The 14,078-nt window shown below is 55.3% G+C and overlaps 1 protein-coding gene across 2 annotated transcripts; it reads right to left on the bottom strand.

Annotated features, from left to right (window-relative positions):
• Positions 1–2,268: 2,268 nt before the first annotated feature.
• On the bottom strand, positions 2,269–5,248 carry CAMK2N1 (calcium/calmodulin dependent protein kinase II inhibitor 1). 2 transcript variants are annotated; one of them, XM_055261949.2, is made up of 2 exons: positions 5,077–5,248; positions 2,269–3,582 (listed from the first exon to the last, which is right to left on the bottom strand). In XM_055261949.2, exons 1-2 carry the CDS (start codon positions 5,240–5,242, stop codon positions 3,512–3,514), a joined length of 237 nt encoding a protein of 78 aa, XP_055117924.1. In that variant the 5' UTR covers positions 5,243–5,248; the 3' UTR covers positions 2,269–3,511. The 2 variants fall into 2 exon arrangements, with proteins under 2 accessions (XP_055117924.1, XP_055117923.1); XM_055261948.2 differs by lacking the exon at positions 5,077–5,248 and adding an exon at positions 4,231–5,035.
• Between the last annotated feature and the right edge of the window lie 8,830 nt (positions 5,249–14,078).

Below are 14,078 nucleotides of genomic sequence, written 5' to 3'. Positions count from 1 at the left end.
AGCGCTGGCATGCTCCCATTGATGCGTGGAGGCCTATAGACCTCCCCCACCTTGGACTTTTAATAGCCTTTTCCATGTTTATTGCTACCTAACCGGACACTTCAAACATATCCTGCACTCGGTATAATTTGATATCTGCCCAGTCCCCAAAGTGCCCTCTCGACAAATGTTTACCTGATGCTATAGTGTATTTAAAAGATTTATATTCCTTTTTGCTGAATGGAGCCCTTCGGAAAGGAGGACTATGTCTTCCCAAGCAGAGGATCCGGCATTCGCTGGCGGGGTGGCCTCCAGCAGGAATGTTTTAATACATCACTTATTAAAATGGACCTGGAGCCTTGGCCGAGGGCTCCCATACTCCCTGCTTCCCAACAGAGGACAGCCTTAGGCCTTAGCTGAGCACATCCAAGCCCCGCCCCCCTTCTAAACCCTCACACAATGACTATCAGAGCCGACAGGGCCTCAAACCAACAAACCAACAAAGGACCTTTAAAGCTGAAGGACAGTGACTGCAGCTGGGACTGAGCCTGGGCCTGGGGTCAGATGACCCTGCATCCACCTCCTGAAGCGTGGACCCTGGGTTCCAGTGCTGTCTCAGTGACTTACTAGCTGAGTCACCTTATACAAGTTACTTCACCCTTCTGAGCCCCGGTTTCTCCTGTACAATCAGGATAATAATAGTGTCTATTTCACAGGGTTTTGTGAGCCTGGTATACAGTAAGAGCTCAATTAATACAGAGGCTGTGCAATCCTTCTGGCCTCTCTGGGGCCTTGATTTCCTTACCCACTGAAGAGAGAGACTCATGGGTTTCTAGGGGTGCTGGGATGATTGCATAGGAAAACAGGAGAGAAAACACCGTGTAATTACACAGTGCTTTGATCACGTCACTGGCAATTACTCCTGGGCGTGGACACAAATCGTGTCTTCCGAAAGAATCTTTTCACATGGCTTCTGCCCCTCGGCAGATTGATGCCTTGTCCCCCTCAGCCTATCAGAGGGAATGCCAGGGGATGGCTGAGCTCCATGGTGCCCGTCAGCTCCCAGGTGCTGGGAGTCCCCCGGTGAGCAGGGAGGAGAGCAGCTTCTGGAGGAGGGTCAGGTGCCTGGGAAAATCAATCCGGCATTCCCACTCCTGCTGGCCCCGCCAGCCCCAGCTTGCTCGCCATTCCCAATAATAACTGCCTGTGTGGAGAGCTCTCTGCTGGGACCTCCTGAGCCCTTGGGTCTCCACTGCCTGGGAGGGAGGTTGAGACATCACCCCCTCTGGGCCCTCTGGAGCCCCTCTTCCTCCTGCCCGCCCCCCTCCCCTAGCCTCTTACCTGATGTCTGAGTCACACTTAGGCTCCTGTCACTGTGAGCTGTGTTGTGACGCCTGGCTGACAGCTTTACCACAAACACATTAAAATCTCCCAGCACTTCTGGGTGTGTAGTAGCCCAGGAGAAAAAAAAAAAACTCTCCCAGTCTTTCTTCAGCCAAAATCCTCCTCCCAAACCCTCCTCCCCAAGGGGCCTGCTCCACGACCTTTGACTGCTCCAAGCCTAACAAGGGGCTAAGATTTGTCTTCCTATCAAGCCTTTCTAACTGATGATTAGAGGAAGGCTGATAAGTGCAGGTGCCTGAGACCTCTCAGGCCGTGTACCCACAGGAGCAGCGCATCCCTCGACCTGTGAGCCCCGGAAGGTGAAGATGCAGACAGAACACAACTCATCTGCAGCCCTGCCTCTGAGGACAGGGGGCCCTTGGCGAAGTATGAAATGTGCGTAGAGTGGCCTGATACTGAGTGTTCCCATGTGCTGGCACTGTGTTCATCCTCCTAATAACCCTATGAGGCAGGGGCTGAGTTATCCTCACTTTACAGATTAGGAAATTGAGGCACTTGCTCAAGTCTAAAGACCTAGGAAGTCGGGTAGCTGGGACTTGCATCCAACTCTGCCAGCCTGCAAAGTCTCTCTTAACAAGATGGCCTGCTTCCCTGCAGAGTATCCCTCTTTCTCCCCTCACCCCGCCAGAGATGGCAGAAACCTCAGGGATGCAGTGAGAGCTCAACCTGCAAATCCAAAATGGAATAAATTCACCTTAGGGGGATGGCCTTGCCAGCCCAGCCCATCTTTCCTCTCATCTGAGCCCACCCATAGGGGCCCCCAACATTGCCTTTTTGCCTCACAGACCAAAGCCACCATCCCTCCTTCCTGTCTGCAGCCAGCCCACAAACAGCAAGTCATGTCCCCCCCACCCCACCCCCCAGCCAAAGCAGAGAAAAGAGGAGTGAGACACAGGAACAATTCTTTTATTGTACATTGGAGAAATAGCCCTGTGTGCTGGTTCAAGGTGCAACATACAGAATATTGAATTAAGAAAAGAGGGAACAGGGAAGGGAAGGGAAACCTCTTGAGGTCCAAAGTTGCAAACAAAAAATGGTAAAAGATTTCCTCACGCAAGAGGCATTTTTGCAAATACCATGCAAAACAGGCAGCTGGTGTGCCTTAAGAGAATCCCTATAAATAACAGAAAAGACACTCCAAGCATTCCTGTACGTGGACTCAGAGCACAGAGAAAAGAAACCAAAATGCCTTTTGGCATTTCAAGATATTTGGCACTCTTGTGATTACATTTTTTTACAGTCCATTAAAGAGAATAAACTGACATAATATTAGAGAAATAAACAGGCTGCTCACACAACAGACTGCAAGGGGAGGTTAGAAAAAGCTCAAGCATTTTTTTCTTTGTTTTTCGTGTGTGTGCGTGTGTGAGTGTGTGTGTGTGTGTTTTCTGACATAAAAAATGTGTCCATTTGCATTAACTTGGGCAAATAGCTTGCAGCAACAAAGAAACACAAGCTTTACAACTCATTTTAAAATAAAATCTTTTCTATGTATCATTCCTTAAAAAAGTTCTCTTCTTGTTTTAAACACATTCCTGATAACTTCTAAAGATGACCAAAATAAAACAGAATATCTACAGAGATCATTTTCTGAATTTTTTGTACATCCAAGGATAACAACATAAAAAAAAAAACTGGACAGCATTTCACATCCAAGTGCACAGAACCATTTTTGCAAGATTAAATAATGTAAACATTGGGAACAGCCAAATCAGCGAAGAATGCCAACACCTCAAAACACCTGGTGTTGCCGCTTCATTAAGTGGTTCAAAATCCAGATCTATAATTGCGCAATATTCACCGTATATAAAAAGAAATGGATATTAATTTTGACAAATAGCTGCAACTGAGACTTCTTTTTATTTCTTTATATGTGTATATAGTGAAACTTTATTATTTTTAAAATTTTATTTTTTTATTTTTATTTTTGCAGAGGAGCCCAGAGCCTTCTCCTCCTCCTCCTCACGCCTCATCTGTCTCCCGGCCTGATACCAGATACAGGTTGTTGATTTCATCGTGGGTAGCAAGCTAGTAATAAATTTCAAAGTGCTTTCTCTTTTCATGCTTTTTGCCAATAACTGTTACCGCCGTTCTTATTCTCTCCCTTAACTCATTGTCTTTGGGGGAGTTAGACACCAGGAGGTGCCTTGTCGGTCATATTTTTCAGCACGTCATCAATCCTATCATCTTCAATAACAACTGCAAAAAAAGGGGGGAAAGAAGAGGTGAGCGCGCTTGGGCCTAGCCAGAGGTCTCTGACATTTCCCATTATGCCCAGAGTGGGAGGTCGGGAGAGGAGAGGGCGAGGGAGCAGGGCTCACTGCGCGGTGAAACAGCTCCATTCTCCTCCGTCCCTGCCAGGGGTCCCTTCCCTGCTTTCCTCTGAACCACCCACCACCCTCTATCCTCCAGCCTGCGTCCCAGCTCCATTCTGAAAAGAGGAAACAGAGGGCGCCAACCCAGCCGCTCCTGCTGCAGCCAGGGCGCGCACTGGCCGTGTCCTCCCCGCACCAGGTGCACTAATTTAGACAGAAATGTCTGGAGAGTGATAGGAGAGGGAGCCAAAGTCTTTGGGTCTCGGGACCCCCGGTAAGTCCCAAGCGCAGCTCCGGTGGGCAAGGCTGGGTGCTGAGATGAGCGGAACCAGGAGGGGACGCCAAAACCGGTTCCCACGACGCGCAGCGGGTGGGGGTTAGGGCCTGGCCTGGGCGGGCGCCCCCTCCTGCGCGCCCTCTCCCCGCCGCTGGCCGACTGACTCGGCCGCCCCGCGCTCCCCGCTGCGGCAGAGGTCAGAGCCTCCCTTCGCTGCCTGCCAGGGACACATGCCGTAACCTCCGCCTCTCTTACCGTCCCAACCTAGCCTCGCCTTTCTCAGTCCCTCCATCAGTCCCTCGGCGAGACGGCCGGGCGCCGATCGAGGTCTCTGGCTCTCCCTGTCTAAGGTGTCGGTCGCCCTTATTGTTTCGGCGGCTTCTGCGTCCTCCCCATACGCGCGTCCTCGGCTCTGTCTCTCCCGCTTCAGCTCCCCTCTCGGGAGCTTTGTCTCGGTCTCTGCCACCCTCGGTCTCCCGCGTACCCCCTCCCCTCCATCCCTGCGTCTCAGTCTCTCTCTGCAGCCGTCGGTCCCCCTCATTGTCCCCGCGCCTCTGGAGCTCCTCTCGGAGCCTCTCTGCGTCTCCGCCTCTCTGGGGCTTTTCCAGCTCTCGCGCGGATCGCCCAGGCCTGGCAAACCCCCTCCCAAGCCAAGTAACAATGAAAAGCCCGTGCGACCCGAACACCCTAGCCTTTCCCGCAGGAATGGGATCCTCCCCATGCAGGTCCCCATGCCGTCCCCTGGGGGGTCCTGGGACCCCCTCCCCCCGAGGTTGTGGAGCGAGTGCAGCTGTGACTACACTGCGCAAAAGGCGGGGGTGGGGGGCGCAAATCAAAAAGCAAACTTTGCCGCAGGTGGGGACCCCTAGCTGCAGCTAGAAGCCGCCACGCCCCCGGGGTGACCCAGCCAGGGATCGGGCTTAGGGGGACGCGTTCCTGCGACCCGCTTCAGCCGGACCCGCAGTGCGGGATCCCCCAATTCTGCAAGAAGGGATTCCGTCGGGTCTGAACGGGCTGCAGCGGGTGGGAGACCTCCGCAACCCTTGTTCAGGCCGCGCCGCGGGAAAAAAGGGGTGTCAGGGAAGGGGGCCGCGAACTCACCCCGCTTGCTCCGGCCGATCTGGCCCAGCTTGGGCGGCCGCTTGTTCTGCCCGGCGCCGAAGAAGTTGTTGGTGTCCTGCAGGCGGCAGGAGAAGATCTGGCCCACGTCGCCGCCGTCGCCGTAGGGGCTCAGCTTCTCGTCGCCGTAGGGCAGCACCTCCGACATGGTCGCGTCCGGGGGCTCCGCCGCGGCGCCTCCTCCGCCCGCGTCCCCGCCCGCGGCGGACAGGGTCAGCGGCGCTGGGGCCGGGGGCGGCCGGCCGGGGACGGCCCGCGGGCTGCTGCGGCGGTGGCGCCGGCGAGAGGCCGGGGGACGCCGCTAGGGCAAGAGCGCGGCACTCGCGCGAACGGCCCGGAGAGCGCCCGCGGCTGCGCTGCGCTGCGCTCCGGCTCCGCGCGCGAGTGGCTGCTGCTCCGCCAGAGGCGAGCAGGACTCACATCCTCGGCGCGCCGGGGCTCTGGGCGGGGGCCGGGCCGGGCCGGGCGGGGCCGCGAGCCGGGAGGGAGGAGACGTCCCTGCGAGCCCGGAGGGCGCGGGACCGAGGAGGGAGCACCCCGGGAGCCGGGCGGGCCGGTCCTGCGGCAAGTGCGGGCGGCGGCGCCGGTTCGGGGAGGCAGACTGGGAGCTGCGAGCGGCGGGGCTGCGAGGGGCGGAGGGGGAGGGGAGGGAGAGAGGAGGGAGGGCACCGGGGAGGAAACCCGGAGGGAGGGTGGCGGAGAGAAACCGAGAGGGAGACGGGGCTGAAAAACAGGGACTAAAAGACAGGGAGGCAGGGGAGACGGTGGAAGGAGACAGAGGAGAGGGGGAGAGGAAGGAGAGGAAGGAGAGGAGGAGAAAGAAGAAAAGGTGGGGGGGGGGACGAGCTAGAACGGAGAGACAGGGGAAAGATGAGAGGAGGAGGGAAAGGATCGGGAGGGAGAGGAAGAGGGTCGGAGAGGGAAGGAAGGGAGAAAGACAGAGGGGGGAGAGGGAGGCAGGGATAGGGAGGCAGCGAGCTGCGAGGAGAAATGCCGGCCGCGGCGCCTAGGAGAGGCGCGGGGAGGAGGGCGGGAGGAGGCGGGGAGGAGGGGACCCGCGGGCCTCGGGGAGAGATCCCTGCGAACGGAGCGACGTCACGGGGCCGCGCCGGCCGGCCCGGGCCGCCGCTAGCTTCCTGCCCCCGCCCCCAGCCCCCGCCGTCCCGCTCGCGGGTGTTTACGGGGCCCGGAGCTGATGCGCGCCCGCCCCGCAGCGGGCTCTGCCTCCCGAGGGGACCTGGGGGGGAGTGGGGGTTCCGGGAGCTGGAGAGGGAGCGGACCGACGACGCACACGCGGGGAAGGGCGGAAGCATGCTGACCTCCCTGGGGGGCAGATGCTGCGGGGCAAAGGTCGGAGGGCTCCAGGGCGACCCGCGGACACAGCCTCCCCAGCCAGCTGCAAACCGGGGAGCCCTTCCTCCCCACCACACTTGCTCCCCAATTCAGACCTTGAGGGCCCAGCCACTGGGGCCTCACACTCTCCTCCCGCCCCGGCTCAGTCCAACCTGGAAGGCCTCACTACCCCCCACCCCCGCCCAACTGCGCTGGACTCCGGCTCCCGCGGGGCCTCCAGGAGAGGGAGGGGGAGAGGGAAGGGGCAGCCCCGCCTCCCGCAGGAGAAGGGAGCGCCTCATTACGCCGGGCTCGCCCGGGATGCCTGGCTCCCGGCGTCCTCTGCCTCCGCTGGGGACGTCCTGGGCCTGCCGCCCTCTGCCCTCGGGGGCCTCCCTTCCAGCAACAGCCGTACGCCCTGTGGAGAGACTATGGCCTCTGAGATGAGGAGCGGGCTCCTCGATGCCGGGAGGGAGACTGGGGCAGCCCCAGAGGCCTGGGAGGCGCATCTGCCAAGCAGATGGTAACTCCGAGGGGGCAAGGTGCAGGAGGAGCGCTCATTATCCTCGCCGGAGCCAACAGCACCTGCCCTCCGCTGGAGACCTTCTTTGCTTAGCAGAGCCGGCCTGACCACAGGGAGGGGCAACCACCCCAAGGTCATGCCAGCTTCTGGAGGCAGGGCTAGGAAACACATCCAGGTGGCCCAGGTGAGTCTCACCTGGCTCATCCTGCTGCCCTGCCAGGGGTCCCATCAACAGTGAAAGGAGCTCTCCCGTCCCATCTAGAACTCTGGCGGGTGGGAGCTAGAGGCAGAAGGGGAAGGTTTTTTCCTGGTATAACATCTGGTGGAGGGGGGAGTCAGTCCAGCCCCCTCTCCAAACTGTGTAAAAGGATTGGCTGGCCTTGGGAAGCCAGATTCCATGGGAGGAGGAGGAAGGGAGCAGAGAAAAGGGAGACTGAAGCAATGTGGCAGGTGGAATAAGCATGTCCCTTGGATTTAGGTCTGGGTTTGAATCCCAACCCCGTGGTTTGCTGACTGTGTGACCCTGGGTGGGTCATCTCTCCTCTCTGAGCTTCCATGGTCTCAGCTGTCAAATGGGTATATGGCTAGCTACTACCTGTGTACCCTGCAGGACAGTAATGAAAACAAAAATAAAATCAGGCTCTGATGCCTGGCTGAGAGTGGATGTGCAATAGACATTTGAGAGATGACTTAATGAGTGAGAAAGAACGGTAGCACTTCATTTGTTTCCATTTCAGGACCACGTGAGCTGGGAGAATCCTTAGAGATGAGCTGGGCCTATCCCTCATTTCCATATGGGGAAACAGAAGTCCAGAGGGCCAGGGGCTAGCCCCAAATCCCACAGCTTGTCGATGGCAGAAGCCTCAGGTCCCCAGACTGACCTTGTTCCTCTCCACAAGCCACCTGGCTCATTCATTAGGACTTTCCCGAGTGCCTGCTTTGAGGTTAGCACCAAGGCCAAGTGCTAAGAGAGAAAACAAGAGCGTAACAAGCAGGATGATAAAGTTCCAAGAAGCGCTGACATTTGTCTCCTGCTTTCCTATTTTCCCCCAAAGCATTTTCACATCTATTATTGACCTTGCTTCTCAAAATAAATACCTTTTGAGGTAGAAAGAGGAGACGTTGCATCCCTGTTTAACTGACGTAGCAAAAAGAGGATAAGTGACTTGCCCAAGGTCACAGCCTAGTGATAGAGCCAGGAGAAGCCACTGTGGCCAGCCCTGATTCCGTAGGGGACTCCCTGCAGTGGTGACAGCATGCAGGGCTGGGACCACCCCATTCATCTCACATCCGCCTGGCTCCTTCCTTGCTGCTGAGATGCACAAAGCAATTTACATGCTGAGCACCTACGACAGTCCCACTGCACAGAAGGTAAGCAGAAAGACCCAGCGAGGGCTGACGAATCCCTGCACACACAGCAAGTGAGAGCAAGAAGAGAAATCCCTTTTCCACCCCATCTGTCTTTATGTTTACCTTGCCTTGTTCCAAATAAGGTTAAAGGTGACAGCATCCCACGTTCCCAACTCAGTACCCACCCCCTTCAGGAAGCACACGCGCCTCCCAGCACGTGGTGCTTGACAGCTTGAAAAGCATCTCCATGACTATTCGCTCATTAATCGCTAAGCTTCGGAAGTGGAGGGGACTGGGACTGTCAGGCCCATTTCACAGACAAGGCGCCTGAAGGTGGGGTGATGTCTCCAGGGTCACACAGAAGTTCTGCAAGGGCAATTGCAAATCAGTATGGGTTTCCTCCACCTCCATTTCTCCCACTTGTCTTTATTACAAAGGCCTCACTCAGTCCTCCATTCCTTCCAGCATTTGGTGGGGGCATCTCTTCATCTTGAAGTCAACACATGTGCTGGGACTCCATTCCTGCCTGTTTACACTCATTCCCCAAAGCCAAGAGGCCAGACCCAGGTGAAGGAACCTAATAAGGCAGGAATGAAGGCTTCCCTCCCCACCTCCCCACAAGGAAGCCTGGCAGTACATGGTCTGGGGCAGTAGTCTAGGATGAAGAGCCCACTGGGGCAGTCAAGTTCAAAGCCCTGGTTGGGCGTGGTGGCTCACACCTATAATCCCAGTACTTTGGGAGGCTGAGGCAGTCGGATTGCTTGAGTCTAGGAGTTCGAGACCAGCCTGGGCAATATAGTGAGACCCTCATCTCTATAAAAAATTTAAAAATGAATCAGGCATGGTGGGGCACGCTTGTGATCCCAGCTACCCGGGAGGCTGATCAGGGAGGATTGTTTGAGCCAGGGAAATTGAAGCTGCAGTGAGCCGTGATTGCACCACTGCATTCCAGCATGGGCAACAGAGCGAGACGCCATATCAAAAAAAAAAGTTCAAAGTCCTGCTCTGTCATTTCCTAGGTCTGTGATCCTTTCACTCTCTGTGCCTAAGTTTTTTCATCTGTCAAATTGGCATAAGAATCATTATTACTTGGTGGTTTATTGTGGGAGGAGATCATACACACACCACGCCTAGTACAGAGTCAGTCCTCAGTAAAGGTGGTTGTTATTATTTGCTATAGGCTCTCTTTGTGGCTTTGAAAAAGCTGCCTCTGACTCTACATCATCCAATGGGAAACCTGGAGAAGATCACATCTTTTCAGCGGCAAAACCAGTTTTCCCAAATCCAAAGTAGATAAAACCTGCTTGAAGCAAAGGTGGGGGTCCCAGGGCCTTACTCCAACTTCCCCCTGAAACTTCATCTGAAACTCCTTCACCAAACCCCAGGACTCTAGAAATAAGAACCACAGGACCAGGCCATCTCCATGGACCCTTTCAGCACAGACATTCCAGGATCAGAAATATGTATTTGATAGCCTAGACTGTGCACCAAGCCCCACACTCAAGCTGGTGGGATAAGAAAGGGGAGGGTCAGCCCCAGCAGGGCCCAGCACAGAAGGGAGGCTCAGCACACATCAGTTTCCCCTTGATCTCATCTCGTCCCTCCAATCCAGATGGGGAAACTGAGGCACAGGCAGCGGCATCAGACAGTGATGGCAAGACGTAGAGAAGAACGTGGCTGTGGAACAGCCTAGCCCAGGCCTCTGCACCTGCGTTCTGGGCTCTGTTCCTTCACCTGGGCATTGGATGGCAGGCCAAGCCCAGGCTCCCGTAGAGATGGGGTGCTGGGAATGCTGAGGTTTGCCAGGGCCGGCTCAGACCCTAGACTGTCAGCAGGAAAGGTCGGGGGCGTTGCCCTCTCAATAGCCAGCTGGTCACCTCAGGAGAGGCTAAGTGGCCACCCAGCAGGGAATCACCACTCTGAGCCAGAGTTGGATAACCCAAGTCCCCACCACCCCTCTCAGCTCAGTGACTGGAACCTGGGTTGCAGCCACTTCCCTTCCCTACCCTCCTTGAAAGGCAGGGCCTCTGCCCCCGTCCCCGCCTCGTGACCACACACACACACACACACACATACACCCCACACGGTGAGAGACAAGCACACGGACTGACTGGAGGTAGCTTAGATCCAGAATCAAGGAATGTTAAGAGAAGGTTTCATTCATGCAGCAAACACTTGTTGAGGACTTCTGTGGCAGACACAAACCTGCCCCCAGTACAACTCAAAGGGTGTTAACTTATTTGTCTGTCTAATCACTAAGACCCTCTCTCCAAATAAAATCTTACAAGGAAATTCAGTAGATGAAACTTAGACAAAGGGTAAGCTGATGGGGTCACAGGGGTCAGAACCCCAGCTTCTGGGCCCTCCATCTCCCAGCTGGTCTCCAACGGTCTCCAAAGAGCCCCCAAAGCCCTGCCAGGCTCGGTGTGAAACTACCCCTAGAGCTTATCTAGTCCAACTCCTCACATGACAGCTGGGGAAACTGAGGCCCAGCCAGGGAACAGTAAAACACAGGTTTCCTCACTCCGTTTCACATTCCTGCCACCCTGACACGACGTGTGTCACACTTGGAGTCGCAAAAGGGAGGGAAGTTCCAGCAATGAGCGATTAGTCACAAAATAAAAGCTCATTTTTTCTGACAATGAAGTTTGGGGTGTTTCTTTAAAATACAAAGATCACAGCGTCACTGTTTAAGGTTTTCATTGCACCAACAACCTACAGAATGAGAGTCTCATGGGCTCTTCAGGAAAATGTAAAAAATCATGAGGAGCGCTGGGAGGGGTTTAGGAGCCAAGCCTCACCAGGGCATGGGAGGGGTTAAGGCCACCAAGGTGCCTGACCCTGCCCCCTGCCTGGGCGTCCTCCATCCCCATCATTCCACGTCAGCAGTGCGTGAGGACCAATGGCATGGGGCCGGGCAGGGGACTCTGGGCTTGGAGCTCTGAGGGAGAAATTCTGTCTACAACTCCCAGCCCAGACCTAGCTGGTGGGAGGTGCTGGGGCTCCGGGCGCCCTGGAAAACTCTCGCTGCCTCTCAAGCCCGGACAGGGAGGAGAGAACAGCAGACAGACCTGGCACAATCAGACTTTTACAACCACACAGTGTGTCCTGGGGGGCAGGTAAGGGCAGGTATGACTTTAGCCCCAATGGGCAGATGGTGAAACTGAGGCTCAAGAGGTTTGGAAACATGGCCGGGCTCCAAAGCCCAGGCTCCGAAAACGTCACATGGCCTATTAGGTTTCTCCTGCCGGGGGATCCCAAGAAGCTAGAAGTCCCCCTAACTAAGCAGACCCTGACTTCAGCAGAGCAATGAACTGAGCCAAACTGTGGCCACTAAAGGGGGCTAAGGAGGAGCTGACCCCACCCCAGTTCAGAAGGGGCAGCCACTGCCCTCTGATTCCAAATTCAATACCCACCCCCAGTCATTACTGAGAGCTTGCCATAGAAGGTGGCTTGTGACTGTCACATCTATACCTCGAAGGAGGGCTCTGAGGCCAGAAAAGTTCACAGATGAGCCCAAAACCGCACAGCCAACGGGAGGCAGCAGTTGGGACGCCAGACGCCAGGCTCGCCACTGTTGGGTGGCACTGCCTCCCTGAGCAGGCCCGGGGCCAGGAAAGTCCAGCAAACCTCTTCTGGTTGCTACGCCTCAGCCTAGCCACAGAAACAGAGTGGGCGCAGATTAGAGTCCAAAGCTCTCACACGCTGAGGACCCCTTCGGGAATCTGATGAAGGAGACAGTTCTCTTTCCCGGAGGCAGAACATTGCGTAAACAATTTCCGGGGGATTGCTGAACCCCAAAGACCCCTCACATGAAAAAGTCAGGGCTGGATCCTCAAGTGGCATTACAGGATCCCCCACCAGTGTTCCTTGACAACAGAAGAGCTCTTTGCTCCTTGAGCTAAGAGGTGCCAGGACTGACTGAGGAGGCCCCAGATCTGGGTCAGACCTGTGATGGCTCCATTATGATCAGAGCGATGCGGCCCCTCACTGCTGAGCCCAGGATCCCACCGAGAAGCCTGGCTGTGCAGGTCTCTGGACCCTCAGTTCCCAAGCACTGCATTCCAGCACTTTCCCACTCGATGGATGTGAGGTATTTAACGTCCATGATAGCCCTGTGAAGCGGGCAGGATGCAGCAGGGATACTTTCCCACTGTGTGGTGGGACAATTGAGTCCCACATAAGGAAGATGAGCTGCTCAACTGGAGACAGAGCCACCAGCACTGAGACCAGGTCTCCCAAGAACCAGTGCAGCACCCTGCTCAGTGAATCCCGTGAAAAGCCAGTTAAATGAGGGTAGACCCAGAGACCTGAGTTCAATCCCAGCTCCACCCCCTCCAATCTGTGCGGTCTTGAGGCAGTTACTCCACTCTCTGAGCCAGAATCCCTCTGTGCCATAAAATGAGTGGGACAAGATCAGCCTCAAAGGGAGATTGTGGGGCTCAAATGAGTTGCAGACTGAGGCATCACGGTGAGAGCAAGGGACAGCTCCAGCAGTGAGTCCCACGGCCCAGAGCCTCCTACAGCCTTCAGGAGAGGAGAAAAGGGTCTCTTCTTCCTAGGAAGCGACTTCCTACGTAATAGGGAGAATAGGAGACTACAGAGCCACCGGTGCATGGTCACAGAGGCCCTCCCCATCCAGCCCTGCCAGGCCCTGGGCTGGACATGGCAGAGGACAATCTGATCGGGAAGGCAGGTGCTAGGGACAGGTGAAAACGAGACTTGCAGAAATTGGCAGAAACAGAATCCAAGAGACTAAAAGAAGGAGATAGATCCCCACACAGAGGAAGAAACTCTTCCACAGGCTCCGAGGCAGGAGGCAAACTGGGCAGACAAGAAGCAGAACTTCCAAGTAAAGTAGGGGACAGAGGAAGAGAGGAAGCAGAAGACGGGGAAGTGAGAAGGCAGAGAGAGAAGCCAGAAGCACAGGAGAAAGGACGAGGCAGTGAAGAGAGCTGGCCAGGCTGGAGAAGCAGAATTCCTCCACGGAAGAAAATCTTCTGGGGAAAAAAATCAAAATCTGTGCCATACAATTTTTTTTCAAGCATCCTTTCCCAGTGTGAAGTTATTTGCATATTTTAAGAACATGCAATGCATTATGCATATCTCGTTTTTGTTTAAAGAAATTATGGTTAGTATATTTAAAGATGTGAATGCCTGGGAAATTACAGAGGAGAAATGTGGGATTTTTGGTCCCCCCTGAATTTTCTGGGTTTCTCAAAACTTTCACATCTGCAGCCAGCTCCCTGGTGAGTTGGGCCGACAAAGGAGGAAATTGAAGAGACTGCTTCGCCCTTTCCGGGCTGTTCCCAGCTGGCCCTGGGATCAGGAGGCCAGCGTCCTCCTCAGATTCTGCTCTCTGACTTCCAAGGCCTATTCTCCACCCCTTGGGGAAGGGAAAATTGCACAGGCCTTTGAAAACACAACCTGTTTGTCCTCCAAGTCCTCCAGCCCTCCTCGACCATAGAGACATAGCGCCACCTGGAGGACATTGTGGAGACTGCAGCATTAGGAGGAGCTGGGGAAGGAAGGCAATGAGGAGATGAAGATGAACGATTTGTTGCAAGCACGCGTGGAGCACAGCCCAGTAACTAGGAATGCAGGAAGCACCTTTAATAGCTGGGGAAGACCGTGAGAGGATGGAAGCCAGCAATTATGGTCATCTGGCCATTAACATTAGTATGACCTTGTTTGTACCCCCCCAGGCCTAGGGAGCATTCAGGTTACAGATGCAAGGTGCCTGGCCCACTGAGCGCTTAATAAATGTTTGTTGAGTTCG

Source organism: Symphalangus syndactylus, chromosome 22, assembly GCF_028878055.3.
Source record: "Symphalangus syndactylus isolate Jambi chromosome 22, NHGRI_mSymSyn1-v2.1_pri, whole genome shotgun sequence".
Classification (NCBI taxonomy): Eukaryota; Metazoa; Chordata; class Mammalia; order Primates; family Hylobatidae; genus Symphalangus; species Symphalangus syndactylus.
Note: the sequence above shows the minus strand (reverse complement) of the source record. Positions and strands in the feature narration are given on the sequence as shown.

Bases quoted from the DNA above. Each gene is read 5' to 3' on its own strand.
- CAMK2N1 (XM_055261948.2), bottom strand. From the start codon at position 4,708: ATGGGGACCTGCATGGGGAGGATCCCATTCCTGCGGGAAAGGCTAGGG. The intron at 3,583-4,230 runs GTAAGAGAGGCG...CTTTTTTTGCAG, and splicing joins GGCGAGGCTAGGTTGGGACG to TTGTTATTGAAGATGATAGG.